This window comes from Ranitomeya imitator, chromosome 2 (assembly GCF_032444005.1).
Source record: "Ranitomeya imitator isolate aRanImi1 chromosome 2, aRanImi1.pri, whole genome shotgun sequence".
In the NCBI taxonomy this organism is placed as follows: Eukaryota; Metazoa; Chordata; class Amphibia; order Anura; family Dendrobatidae; genus Ranitomeya; species Ranitomeya imitator.
This window is the reverse complement of record NC_091283.1, coordinates 809,985,204-810,000,449: the sequence shown is the minus strand read 5'-3', so window position 1 is coordinate 810,000,449 and position 15,246 is coordinate 809,985,204. Positions and strand designations below refer to the sequence as shown.

The 15,246-nt window shown below is 44.2% G+C and overlaps 1 protein-coding gene across 4 annotated transcripts in view; it reads right to left on the bottom strand.

The window, feature by feature from the left end:
* Positions 1–15,246, bottom strand: part of STN1 (STN1 subunit of CST complex) — a 51,020-nt gene that overhangs the window by 3,974 nt on the left and 31,800 nt on the right. For all 4 annotated transcript variants that reach the window (XR_011318536.1, XM_069753848.1, XM_069753850.1 and 1 more), the window contains exons 3-8: positions 9,853–9,948; positions 8,187–8,258; positions 2,706–2,870; positions 2,171–2,300; positions 585–744; positions 141–254 (exon numbers count right to left, since the gene is read on the bottom strand). Coding sequence is in view for 3 of the 4 variants with exons in the window: in XM_069753848.1 (XP_069609949.1) it covers positions 141–254; positions 585–744; positions 2,171–2,300; positions 2,706–2,870; positions 8,187–8,258; positions 9,853–9,948 (737 nt within the window). In the remaining variant the exon portion in view is untranslated. The remainder of the gene's footprint in view (positions 1–140; positions 255–584; positions 745–2,170; positions 2,301–2,705; positions 2,871–8,186; positions 8,259–9,852; positions 9,949–15,246) is intronic.

The window sequence follows — 15,246 nt, the reverse complement described above, 5'->3', positions numbered from 1 at the left end:
AACGCATTCCCTTTAATTCTGCTCCTTCATGGATCATCCTATCACCAATGTATTTTATCGTCATCCATCATGACGACCAGATCATAAGCCAAGCACAATATAAACCGGCCCTGCCGCTCATCCCTGGTCCGGTCTCTGACCTGGTACACGCCTGTCTGCTGGCCTTTCAGGTACACCATGCCCTTTTCCAGAAGTAGATGTATGGCTTCTTTGAATACATTATGGATTTCTTTGGATGTAACGCTCGAACCCTCCTGATAACAGAGAGCAATGTAGATGTCACCAGCAAATTGTACAAAATCCAGAAGCAAAGAAAAACAATAATAATCATAATAATAATAACGCCAATTCTTTATTATATGAAAAGTGTCAGCCGCCATTACCCGCGGTACAGTATCTGCAATATTTATCTAGCAGCCCCATTATACATCTTCTTACTTCCAATACGTGTCTTTATAACAGATTATATATTAATGACCGCTCCTACGTTAAAGAGAACCCATTATCTGTGTGGTCACATCAATGAAACCATTCTTCAGCACAAGCAGTGTGGTACGTATGACAGGCACACACCGGCCCCTCACCTCTGACTTCTGGCTTGGTTTGGTGGCAGTGGACAGTAAGGATGGCACACTTTCCAATTCGCGTTGGTAAAAATTAGAAATTTGATTTTCATCCAGAAACTCCTTTATTTTTTCACTCAGCTGTAAAACGAGACCAGAATGTGACAACACGTCCTCGTGTCTGGTGTAAGAAGAGGAGACAGCAATGAGAGGAAAATCCTTTTTTAACAATGGAACCATCTGGCGATCAACACATCTAGCGATCATCAAACATCACCTGGTGATTATCATAACCCAGCGATCATCAAATCTAGCGATCAACACCTGTTAATCATCACATTTAGTAATCATCACACATTACCTGACAACCATTACATCTAGACATCATCACGTCTAGTGATCATCACACACCAGCTGGCAATCCCCATACATAACATCTAGTGACCATCACCCAACCGCCTAGTCATCATTACATCTGGCGATCATCACAGATCACCTACCAATCATCGAATATAGCGATCATCACACATCACTTGGCAATCATCACATCTAGGCATCATCACATCTAGCGATCATCACCTGGCAATCATCACATTTATCGATCATCACACACCAGCTGGCAATCCCCATACATAACATCTAGTGACCATCATCACCCAACCGCCTAGTGATCATTACATCTGGCGATCATCAGAGATCACCTACCAATCATCGAATATAGCGATCATCACACATAACCTGGCGATCACCACATCTAGCCATCATCACACATGACCTGGCGATCATCACATCTAGCGATCATCACACATCACCTGGCAATCATCACATCTAGCCATCATCACACATGACCTGGCGATCATCACATCTAGCCATCATCACACATGACCTGGCGATCATCACATCTAGCCATCATCACACATGACCTGGCGATCATCACATCTAGCCATCATCACACATAACCTGGCGATCATCACATCTAGCCATCATCACACATAACCTGGCGATCATCACATCTAGCCATCATCACACATGACCTGGCGATCATCACATCTAGCCATCATCACACATGACCTGGCGATCATCACATCTAGCCATCATCACACATGACCTGGCGATCATCACATCTAGCCATCATCACACATAACCTGGCGATCATCACATCTAGCCATCATCACACATGACCTGGCAATTATCACATCTATCAATCATTGTATGGCAATCATCACACACCACGTAGTAATATCTAACCATCATCACACATCACGTCCGGCGATCATCATGTCTAGCTTTTAATGTTGGAGACCACTGCCCAATTCCCTGCAGTGCGTACTATAATGGTGATTGATATAAGGTCTCTACTAATCCGGAGTGACTCTGTATCAGACTTTAGACCATTTTCCAGTGCACGAGTTTCACCCTCCACGCCCCACAGACACCTGAGCGATTCCCTGTAACCAGCAGTACAGGGGCGGTGGGTGACTAATTATTTTTTAGCCATATGAATCTTACACCGGGATCTGAAAACCCTTGTGAGTGTAATGATGCTTGGAGGCGGCCGAGACGACTCGTAGGAAGGCAAAATCCTACTTAGAGGTCAGAAAACTTACGAGCGTCCATGCGATGGATCCGTCAGGTGGTCGGGGACCACAAAGGGCTTGTCATAGACATTTCTGTAGAGGTGCGGGAGGTCCAGCATCCGCGTGATCTGCACATCCAGGGTGGGGTCATCCACTTTATCTAAAATAACAATGGATTTCATTATAAATCCCCCCCGTTAATGGGTTTTCTCATTGGTAATTTTTTTGCTTAGACGTTACAGCGATACGATCCCGGTGAACTTACAATGGATAACTGCTGCAGTGTAAAGCATGATGGAGAGAAGCTGCGGTCAGCATGTTTATGTAATTCTTTATACACATTTACTGTGATTGCTCCATTTATTAATCATGGCCTTTTATTTTAATAAACCGGAGGGGTTAGTTCAGGGAATTGCACTAACTGTAATAGAAGGCGCACGGCTCCTTATAAATCCGGAGCGCTTGGAATTTACTTGGTTTTTTTGCTCCCTCTCGTTAAGTAGCCCAATATTAATTGCACCTTTTTATATAAGATTTTTTTTTCTACAAATATGACTTTACTTACAAAATGTTGAGGCGACGACCTCTCTCTGATTTCTAAAGACCTTGATATAACCCCGAACTCTGATCACATCACCAATCTCCATCTTGGCTTTCTTGCTCTCGTGTCTGTACAGCTCTTGTATCAATCCATCCAGATCCTTGGCTTCGGATGTACTTTTCTGCTCATCTAAAAACCAATGGACAGGATGAAGGGTAAGTCTTCTGCCCGATTGCAGACATAACACAGACCTGTCCACCTCCGTGACCCCATCCGCCTCCGTGACCCCATCCGCCTCCGTGACCCCATCCGCCTCCTTGACCCCATCCGCCTCCGTGACCCCATCCGCCTCCGTGACCCCATCCGCCTCCATGACCCAATCCGCCTCCATGGCCCCATCCGCCTCCATGGCCCCATCCGCCTCCATGGCCCCATCCGCCTCCATGGCCCCATCCCCCTCCGTGACCCCATCCGCCTCCTTGACCCAATCCGCCTCCATGGCCCCATCCGCCTCCATGGCCCCATCCGCCTCCATGGCCCCATCCGCCTCCATGGCCCCATCCGCCTCCATGACCCAATCCGCCTCCATGGCCCCATCCGCCTCCATGGCCCCATCCGCCTCCATGGCCCCATCCGCCTCCATGGCCCCATCCGCCTCCATGGCTCCATCCCCCTCCGTGACCCCATCCGCCTCCGTGACCCCATCCACCTCCGTGACCCCATCCGCCTCCGTGACCCCATCCGTCTCCATGGTCCCATCCGCCTCCGTGACCCCATCCGGCTCCGTGACCCCATCCGCCTCTATGGCCCCATCCGCCTGCATGACCCCATCCGCCTCCGTGACCCCATCCGCCTCCGTGACCCCATCCGCCTGCGTGACCCCATCCGCCTCCATGACCCAATCCGCCTCCATGACCCAATCCGCCTCCGTGACCTCATCCGCCTCCGTGACCCCATCCGCCTCCATGGCCCCATCCGCCTCCATGGCCCCATCCGCCTCCATGGCCCCATCCGCCTCCATGGCCCCATCCGCCTCCGTGGCCCCATCCGCCTCCGTGGCCCCATCCGCCTCCGTGGCCCCATCCGCCTCCGTGACCCCATCCCCCTCCGTGACCCCATCCACCTCCGTGACCCCATCCACCTCCGTGACCCCATCCACCTCCGTGACCCCATCCACCTCCGTGACCCCATCCACCTCCGTGACCCCATCCACCTCAGTGACCCCATCCGCCTCCGTGACCCCATCCGCCTCCGTGACCCCATCCGCCTCCGTGACCCCATCCGCCTCCATGGCCCCATCCGCCTCCATGGCCCCATCCGCCTCCATGGCCCCATCCGCCTCCGTGACCCCATCCGCCTCCGTGACCCCATCCCCCTCCGTGACCCCATCCGCCTCCGTGACCCCATCCACCTCCGTGACCCCATCCACCTCCGTGACCCCATCCACCTCCGTGACCCCATCCACCTCAGTGACCCCATCCGCCTCCGTGACCCCATCCGCCTCCGTGACCCCATCCGCCTCCGTGACCCCATCCGTCTCCATGGTCCCATCAGCCTCCGTGACCCCATCCGGCTCCGTGACCCCATCCGCCTCTATGGCCCCATCCGCCTGCATGACCCCATCCGCCTCCGTGACCCCATCCGCCTCCGTGACCCCATCCGCCTCCGTGACCCCATCCGCCTCCGTGACCCCATCCGCCTCCATGACCCAATCCGCCTCCATGACCTCATCCGCCTCCGTGACCCCATCCGCCTCCATGGCCCCATCCGCCTCCATGGCCCCATCCGCCTCCATGGCCCCATCCGCCTCCATGGCCCCATCCGCCTCCATGGCCCCATCCCCCTCCGTGACCCCATCCGCCTCCGTGACCCCATCCACCTCCGTGACCCCATCCACCTCCGTGACCCCATCCGCCTCCGTGACCCCATCCGTCTCCATGGTCCCATCAGCCTCCATGACCCCATCCGGCTCCGTGACCCCATCCGCCTCTATGGCCCCATCCGCCTGCATGACCCCATCCGCCTGCATGACCCCATCCGCCTCCGTGACCCCATCCGCCTCCGTTTTCTACATGCTGAGCATTACCGGCACCTAGGATCGTCCTATTTTCTTAATTAAACTGATAATTACATTGATTTCTAAGGGTCTGAGACTTTTGCAATGGCCTCATGTAATTATAGTTCTAGCAGATAGGACTCCATGAATTACTTTGGTCACACACAACTTTTAATGCCACAAATCAAAATGGGCCCCAAGGCATGCCGTACCGCAGACATGGCGGTTACAGGGATATTATTGGCTCAAACAACAGGAGAACAGTTGCATTGACCCTATAGGACGGGAATTTATTACTGTCGAAAAAAGGGATAAAAACTTATCACTGACACAGATACGGAGGAGAGGGGCTGGGCAGTATAAGAGGAGGGCTTAGGGGGGTAAAATGACACACATACCCCCTGGAGGGCAGCAATGAAGTCATCTCATGTTAGGTTTCCATTGATATAAATAAAAAACCTGAGAAAATGCCATGTTTTAGAATCAAAAAAAATATAATAATATAGGGTTTCAGTAAAAAAAACAAAAACTAGAAAAATTGTAAATGATATTTTTTTTTAATATACTGTATATATTATATATTTTATTGTTATTTTTTTTTTTAATTTTCCCGTTTTTCAAGTGTTCGGATTTTATGATTTTCATCTGTATGGACACTGATGTATTTGTAAATCACTGTCCATAAGGATTAAAATAATAAAATCAGTATAAATTGGAACATAAGCCATTATAGTCTAAATCCTCTCTCTTTTGGGGGCTGCTGGGAACTTTTGGGATTTTTCTGGGAAAAAAATGGGCAAATAATATTATATTGTTAGTAATTCTAAGCGACATGGCAGATTGTACAATCCACCCCCGTCTCCCGCACACAGCTTTTCGGTGGTACCTTTTGCACCTGACTGCTCATCTCAGATGAGGGCTACGCGTGATTTTCACCGATAGCACGCATATCCATGATACTCTATGGCACTGTGCACATGTCTGAGGTTTTTTTACTTGGTCTAAGCGGTCCGTGGAAAAAAAATGAAATAAAACAAACATAAAAAAAAGAAAAACAACCGGTGACCTATCTAATTTTGATCCAGGTGTCGGATAAAAATCGACTTTGCAGTCGCATGCCATCAGAGTCCAGTCTGATTTTCACAGACTGACAGAATGGAGGGGGTGAGGGGTTTTTTTTTTCTCTCCATCTCAGACAAAACTGCTTAAACTCTGATCAGCATAATCAGACTGTTTTTCTTGGATGGAGAGAAAAGAGAAAATGGTTGTGTTCCTCTACCCTTACATAATGAACGTTCTGTAGTGTAAACCCAGTAGTCAGACATGACTATTTGTACTGACTGCTGCCAGTAGGGGGCGGCATCGTTCTTCTGTATGATATATGGACGCTTATTATCGGCACAGGAGCCTAGTGGTCTGCAGTGGCTTCTAGGATTTGGGGACCTATAGTCCTATAGTTTAGTGCACTACTTATCGGGTATTCTTTAGACACTGGCGCAATAATCTGCACAATTTCAGACTGTATGGGCTCTCGCTATGTCCGAGAAAATTATGGTCCCATGGAAGAGACTGAAACGTGGTGCAACAGTATGTAAGGCAGCAGAACTTCAGAATTTGTAAAAAAAAATTTAAAAAAATTGTGGATTTTAGAAGGACTTTCCATGATCCCACGGATGGTGAATCTGGGGGCTCGGTATATCATGAGAATGTGTTCCCGTAAGGCTGAGGCGACATGTGCGTCAGCAATTTTAGACAAGTCACGTAAGCGAAGATATTGCTGGCACTTGTCTGTGTCTTAAAGTGCACAAAGTACGCTACATAAGCGAAGATATTGCTGCCACTTGTCTGTGTCTTAAAGTGCACAAAGTACGCTACATAAGCGAAGCTATTGCTGCCACTTGTCTGTGTCTTAAAGTGCACAAAGTACGCTACATTAGCGAAGATATTGCTGGCACTTGTCTGTGTCTTAAAGTGCACAAAGTACGCTACATAAGCGAAGATATTGCTGCCACTTGTCTGTGTCTTAAAGTGCACAAAGTACGCTACATAAGCGAAGATATTGCTGCCACTTGTCTGTGTCTTAAAGTGCACAAAGTACGCTACATAAGCGAAGCTATTGCTGCCACTTGTCTGTGTCTTAAAGTGCACAAAGTACGCTACATTAGCGAAGATATTGCTGCCACTTGTCTGTGTCTTAAAGTGCACAAAGTACGCTACATAAGCGAAGATATTGCTGGCACTTGTCTGTGTCTTAAAGTGCACAAAGTACGCTACATAAGCGAAGATATTGCTGGCACTTGTCTGTGTCTTAAAGTGCACAAAGTACGCTACATAAGCGAAGCTATTGCTGGCACTTGTCTATGTCTTAAAGTGCACAAACTAGGCTGGTGTCCCCGCAGTAAGATCCTGTGTCTCCACCATGTTAATAAGCCGTTCTTCTTCTCTGTTTTCCAGCTTGCACTTCCCAGCATTGACCTCGCTTCTTGAATCGATACAAACCATAGCAAGCACATAAACTTTATCAAGGAACTTCTTTGACTAAAGAAACATAAAGCGAAGTGCAAACATCCCGCTGTTTTGCTTAGTAGGATGGATAGGGAAACTGTTTTATAAATGCGAAGGCCATTTCTACGAAGGCAAGCAACAAGTGATGCAGACCGCACCGATAGTTTCACCTTGGAGAGTTTCTGCTTTACACCTTGCGTTTTTAGTGCAGATTTTAGGCAAAAAAATATCAGAGTAGCAGCAACTTGGATGAGTGATAATTCAATCTCAGCCCCATGCTGCCATGTTCTTTTGGTCGGAGACTGTATAGAATTGTTTTTTGTTTAAATCGGTCGCATGTCGATTTCTGTCGCAGAAATGCATCTTTTTGATGCGGATTACATTTGAACAGGAATCCTAAAAAATGCTACAACCCTGGAAGCAAGAATGGAGAAATGGAACATAGTGGGACAAACTTATTTATTGCTTATTTATCTAGAGATCGTCTTGTAACATTGAGATTGTTCAATAATTTTGGTTCTCGAGTCCTCAGACAGTTCTCTTCTCCTCTTTCTGCTCTCCATGCTTAGTGTGGCACACACAGTCACATAATGCAAAGATTGAGCCAACTTCTCCCCTTGTTATCTTGTTTCAGGTGTGATTTTCATAGTACCCATACCTGTTACTTGCCACAGGTGAGATTGAACGAGCATCACATGCTTGAAACAAAGTTGTTTACCCACAATTTTGGAAAAGTGCCAAAAATTTTGACTGGACCATTTTTTGGGATTTTATGTGAAATTATATCCAATTTGCCTTTTCCCCTCTATTTTTTTGTGTTGTTCCAATACACAAAGGAGATAAACCTGTGTATAACAAAACATGTGTAATTGCAATAATTTTCAGGGAGAAACAATTTCAAGGGTGCCAACACTTTCGGCCATGACTGTTAAGTGACGACTCACCTGAAGATGAGGTACATTTTGGCCCGGAGGATTTCCAGCATGTGCAGTTGATAACTCCGCTGCTGTCATCCACTTAGTGAGAAGACACAAAAAGACAAGAAAACACATAAAAGCAAAATGTGAGGGTGCAAAATACAGTCCATATATCAACTGTGCGTAGTAACTAGTGATGGACACATTAGGAGTCGCTTTGACAATTACAGAATTTTTTAAAGTGACCCTCAATAATAATAATAAATCATTAATTCGTTAAGGACTACATAGGGAAATTGTCAGTCATTCTTATCACTCTGCTAGGACTATACAGCTTTTAGAACAGTAAGGAAAGTGCAGGAAACGGATCTATTAGTCGGCGGCAGACAGCGGAGGACGAAGGGGATGGGTGGGGCAGTTTGGCCGTCGGCCCACAAGCAGGAGGGTAGTAAGTGTGAAATCAGAAAGGGTGTATTGTTTGGGTAATGAAGCAAATGTGCCAGTGATGAGTTCCCATGCTGAACGTATATAAATGCAAAATGAAATGCCATACTGACAGACTGGGGGGAATGATTAAAATAAAATCGATCATTCTGAGATCACATGGGTAATATGATAGAATAAAAATAAGGCGCACAGCTATATAAATATAATATTGACTAGGAGGGTGCAAAAAGCAGTAATAAACAGAACCAGAAAAAATATATGTAGAGAAAAGCATCACTGCACCACATCCAAATAATAACAAATATATAGCGAATAATATAGTTTATTAACACATCTAAAACACACCAACAATTAAAACATACTTAAAAAGCACCAAAAACAATACATCACAGGTTGAATAGCCGTATATAATGAAGTAAACACAAATGCCTAACCTAACTGGCTCATATAGCAATATCCCATGTGACTATAACAGGACTAACCAGCCACTTGTAAGGGTCAAGAAGCGGAAACAAAAGAAAAATAAACATATCCCCACAGGTAAACAGCCATAGCCAGAGTGGTGGCCAACATCCTGATTATAGGCAGGACATGAGGTAGAAACGATCTGGCATAAAAACGGCACAGAATAAGCTCATAGCAAAATCTAAATGAGCATACAACCTGGTGCAAGCAAATACCCAACTACATGGGTAATATGAGCACACTTGTATGGATTTAAGAACAAATAATATTTTTAATATGAAATCTGAGAGCTGTATTATGAAGGGGCCAAGACCCTGATTCCAGTCATGTGTTACTTACTAGACTGTATTTGGCTGTTTTGATAAAATTAGTGGTTTATCAGCAGGTGATTATCAGTAGAGGACTAGGCGTCTCGTGCCTCCTAGTCAACTGCTCTGTGTGTACCCGCCCCCACCATGTACAGTGTACACAGAAAGCTGCCAGTCAGCGGTGTGGGGGCAGAGTCATACACAGCTCAGCATTCCGAGCTCTGCTAGATTTGCAGCAGAGAAAACTGTGACTGTGTCCAAATGGCAGCAAGTAAGATCACCGGAATCAGGGTCTCAGCCCATACGCAATGCTGCTCTCAGATTACATAACAAAAACCTGCTGACGGATTCCCTTTAAGTGTTTACTGCAGGAGAGTAGGATTTACATTCTGTACAGTGATACAATGTTACAGCCAAGCAACAGTGACCATTACGTGACATGTATGGATGCGTCCAGTACACAGCAATAATACCTCCGTAGCTGTAGAACGCGTCCTTCTCTCTGACCGACACGACAGTTCCTAATATATCCACTTGTCTGATGGGATGACCCTTGTAGAAAAAGATTCCTGAAATAATATAAATAAACATATAATATATATATATATATATATATATATATATATATATATATATATAATGTATGTAATATAATATAAATACACAATAGAATAAATATATAGCTTGCAAGCAAAAGAAAAAAAAAATTATCGGTTATGAGGGCCTGCTGGAAAAAGAACTGGAAACACTCCGCATGTGATGGCAGGGAAATTATATTATAAGATATATACAGTCATGGCCAAAAGTATTGACACCCCTGCAATTCTGTCAGATAATACTCAGTTTCTTCCTGAAAATGATTGCAATCACAAATTCTTTGGTAATATCATCTTCATTTAATTTGTCTTGAATGAAAAAACACAAAAGAGAATGAAGCTAAAAGCAAAACATTGATCATTTCACACAAAACTCCAACAATGGGCCAGACAAAAGTTTTGGCACCCTCAGCCTAATACTTGGTTGCACAACCTTTAGCCAAAATAACTGCGACCAACCGCTTCCGGTAACCATCAATGAGTTTCTTACAATGCTCTGCTGGAATTTTAGACCATTCTTCTTTGGCAAACTGCTCCAGGTCCCTGATATTTGAAGGGCGCCTTCTCCAAACTGCCATTTTTAGATCTCCCCACACGTGTTCTATGGGATTCAGGTCTGGACTCATTGCTGGCCACCTTAGAAGTCTCCAGTGCTTTCTCTCAAACCATTTTCTAGTGCTTTTTGAAGTGTGTTTTGGGTCATTGTCCTGCTGGAAGACCCATGACCTCTGAGGGAGACCCAGCTTTCTCACACTGGGCCCTACATTATGCTGCAAAATTTGTTGGTAGTCTTCAGACTTCATAATGCCATGCACACGGTCAAGCAGTCCAGTGCCAGAGGCAGCAAAGCAACCCCAAAACATCAGGGAACCTCCGCCATGTTTGACTGTAGGGACCGTGTTCTTTTCTCGGAAAGCCTCTTTTTTCTCCTGTAAAATCTATGTTGATGCCTTTGCCCAAAAGCTCTACTTTTGTCTCATCTGACCAGATAACATTCTTCCAAAACGTTTTAGGCTTTTTCAGGTAAGTTTTGGCAAATTCCAGCCTGGCTTTTTTATGTCTCGGGGTAAGAAGCGGGGTCTTCCTGGGTCTCCTACCATACAGTCCCTTTTCATTCAGACGCAGACGGATAGTACGGGTTGACACTGTTGTACCCTCGGACTGCAGGGCAGCTTGAACTTGTTTGGATGTTAGTCGAGGTTCTTAATCCAACATCCGCACAATCTTGCATTGAAATCTCTTGTCAATTTTTCTTTTCCGTCCACATCTAGGGAGGTTAGCCACAATGCCATGGGCTTTAAACTTCTTGATAACACTGCGCACGGTAGACACAGGAATATTCAGGTCTTTGGAGATGGACTTGTAGCCTTGAGATTGCTCATGCTTCCTCACAATTTGGTTTCTCAAGTCCTCAGACAGTTCTTTGTTCGTCTTTCTTTTCTCCATGCTCAATGTGGTACACACAAGGACACAGGACAGAGGTTGAGTCAACCTTAATCCATGTCAACTGGCTGCAAGTGTGATTTAGTTATTGCCAACACCTGTTAGGTGCCACAGGTAAGTTACAGGTGCTGTTAATTACACAAATTAGAGAAGCATCACATGATTTTTCGAATGGTGCCAATACTTTTGTCCACCCCCTTTTTTATGTTTGGTGTGAAATTATATCCAATATGGCTTTAGGACAATTCTTTTTGTGTTTTTTCATTTAAGACAAATTAAATGAAGATGATAATACCAAAGAATTTGTGATTGCAATCATTTTCAGGAAGAAACTGAGTATTATCTGACAGAATTGCAGGGGTATGAATACTTTTGGCCATGACTGTATATATATATTTAATATAATAAAAATATATCTTTAACCCCTTTACCCCCAAGGGTGGTTTGCACGTTAATGACCGGGCCAATTTTTACAATTCTGACCACTGTCCCTTTATGAGGTTATAACTCCGAAACGCTTCAACGGATCCTGGTGATTCTGACATTGTTTTCTCGTGACATATTGTACTTCATGATAGTGGTAAAATTTCTTTGATAGTACCTGCGTTTATTTGTGAAAAAAACGGAAATTTGGCGAAAATTTTGAAAATTTCGCAATTTTCAAACTTTGAATTTTTATGCAATTAAATCACAGAGATATGTCACACAAAATACTTAATAAGTAACATTTCCCACATGTCTCCTTTACATCAGAATAATTTTGGAACCAATTTTTTTTTTTGTTAGGGAGTTATAAGGGTTAAAAGTTGACCAGCAATTTCTCATTTTTACAACACCATTTTTTTTTAGGGACCACGTCTCATTTGAAGTCATTTTGAGGGGTCTATATGATAGAAAATGCCCAAGTGTGACACCATTCTAAAAACTGCACCCCTCAAGGTGCTCAAAACCACATTCAAGAAGTTTATTAACCCTTCAGGTGTTTAATAGGAATTTTTGGAATGTTTAAATAAAAATGAACATTTAACTTTTTTACACAAAAAATTTACTTCAGCTCCAATTTGTTTTATTTTACCAAGGGTAACAGGAGAAATTGGACCCAAAAAGTTGTTGTCCAATTTGTCCTGAGTACGCTGATACCCCATATGTGGCAGTAAACCACTGTTTGGGCGCATGGGAGAGCTCGGAAGGGAAGGAGCGCCGTTTGACTTTTCAATGCAAAATTGACAGGAATTGAGATGGGACGCCATGTTGCGTTTGGAGAGCCACTGATGTGCCTAAACATTGAAACCCCCCACAAGTGACACCATTTTGGAAAGTAGACCCCCTAAGGAACTTATCTGGATGTGTGGTGAGCACTTTGACCCACCAAGGGCTTCACAGAAGTTTATAATGCAGAGCCATAAAAATAAAACAAAATTTTTTTCCCACAAAAATTATTTTTTAGCCCCCAGTTTTGTATTTTCCCTAGGGTAACAGGAGAAATTGGACCCCAAAAGTTGTTGTCCAATTTGTCCTGAGTACGCTGATACCCCATATGTGGGGGGAACCACCGTTTGGGCGCATGGGAGGGTTCGGAAGGGAAGGAGCGCCATTTGGAATGCAGACTTAGATGGAATGGTCTGCAGGCGTCACATTGCGTTTGCAGAGCCCCTAATGTACCTAAACAGTAGAAACCCCCCACAAGTGACACCATTTTGGAAAGTAGACCCCCTAAAGAACTCATCTTGATGTGTTGTGAGAGCTTTGAACCCCCAAGTATTTCACTACAGTTTATAACGCAGAGCCATGCAAATAAAAAATATTTTTTTTTTCCACAAAAATTATATTTTAGCCCCCAGTTTTGTATTTTTCCAAGGTTAGCAGGAGAAATTGGACCCTAAATGTTGTTGTCCAATTTGTCCTGAGTACGCTGATACCCGATATGTGGGGGGGAACCACCGTTTGGGCGCATGGGAGGGCTCTGAATTGAAGGAGCATCATTTGGAATGCAGACTTAGATGGATTGGTCTGCAGGCGTCACATTGCGTTTGCAGAGCCCCTAATGTACCTAAACAGTAGAAACCCCCCACAAGTGACCCCATATTGGAAACTAGACCCCTCAATGAACTTATCTAGATGTGTTGTGAGAACTTTGAACCCCCAAGTGTTTCACTACAGTTTATAACGCAGAGCCGTGAAAATAAAAAATCTTTTTGTTTTCCCACAAAAATTATTTTTTAGCCCCCAGTTTTGTATTTTCCCAAGGGTAACAGGAGAAATTGGTCCACAAAAGTTGTTGTCCAATTTGTCCTGAGTACGCTGATACCCCATATGTTGGGGTAAACCCCTGTTTGGGCACACAGGAGAGCTCGGAAGGGAAGGAGCACTGTTTTACTTTTTCAACGCAGAATTGGCTGGAATTGAGATCGGACGCCATGTCGTGTTTGGAGAGCCCCTGATGTGCCGAAACAGTGGAAACCCCCCAATTATAACTGAAACCCTAATCTAAACACACCCCTAACCCTAATTCCAACGGTAACCCTAACCACACCTCTAACCCTGACACACCCCTAACCCTAATCCCAACCCTATTCCCAACTGTAAATGTAATCTAAACCCTAACCCTAACTTTAGCCCCAACCCTAACTGTAGCCCCAACCCTAACCCTAACCCTAGCCCTAGCCCTAACCCTAGCCCTAACCCTAGCCCTAACCCTAGCCCTAACCCTAGCCCTAACCCTAGCCCTAGCCCTAACCCTAGCCCTAACCCTAGCCCTAACCCTAGCCCTAACCCTAGCCCTAGCCCTAACCCTAGCCCTAACCCTAGCCCTAGCCCTAACCCTAGCCCTAACCCTAGCCCTAATGGGAAAATGGAAATAAATACATTTTTTTTTATTTTTCCCTAACTAAGGGGGTGATGGAGGGGGGTTTGATTTACTTTTATAGCGAGTTTTTTAGCGGATTTTTATGATTGGCAGCCGTCACACACTGAAAGACCCTTTTTATTGCAAAAAATATTTTTTGCAATACCACATTTTGAGAGCTATAATTTTTCCATATTTTGGTCCACAGAGTCATGTGAGGTCTTGTTTTTTGCGGGACGAGTTGACGTTTTTATTGAAAACATTTTTGGGCACGTGACATTTTTTTATCGCTTTTTATTCCGATTTTTGTGAGGAAGAATGACCAAAAGCCAGCTATTCATGAATTTCTATTGGGGGAGGCGTTTATACCGTTCCGCGTTTGGTAAAATTGATAAATCAGTTTTATTCTTCGGGTCAGTACGATTACAGCGATACCTCATTTATATCATTTTTTTATGGTTTGGTGCTTTTATACGATAAAAACTATTTTACAGAAAAAATAATTATTTTTGCATCGCTTTATTCTCAGGACTATAACTTTTTTATTTTTTTGCTGATGATGCTGTATGGCGGCTCTTTTTTTGCGGGACAATATGACGCTTTCAGCGGTACCATGGTTATTTATATCTGTCCTTTTGATCGCGTGTTATTCCACTTTTTGTTCGGCGGTATGATAATAAAGCGTTGTTTTTTGCCTCGTTTTTTTTTTTTTTTTCTTACGGTGTTTACTGAAGGGGTTAACTAGTGGGACAGTTTTATAGGTCGGGTCGTTACGGACGCGGCGATACTAAATATGTGTACTTTTATTGTTTTTTTTTTTTATTTAGATGAAGAAATGTATTTATGGGAATAATATTTTTTTTTTTTTTTCATTATTTTGGAATATTTTTTTTAATTTTTTTTACACATTTGGAAAAATTTTTTTTTACTTTTTTACTTTGTCCCAGGGGGGGACATCACAGATCAGTGATCTGACAGTTTGC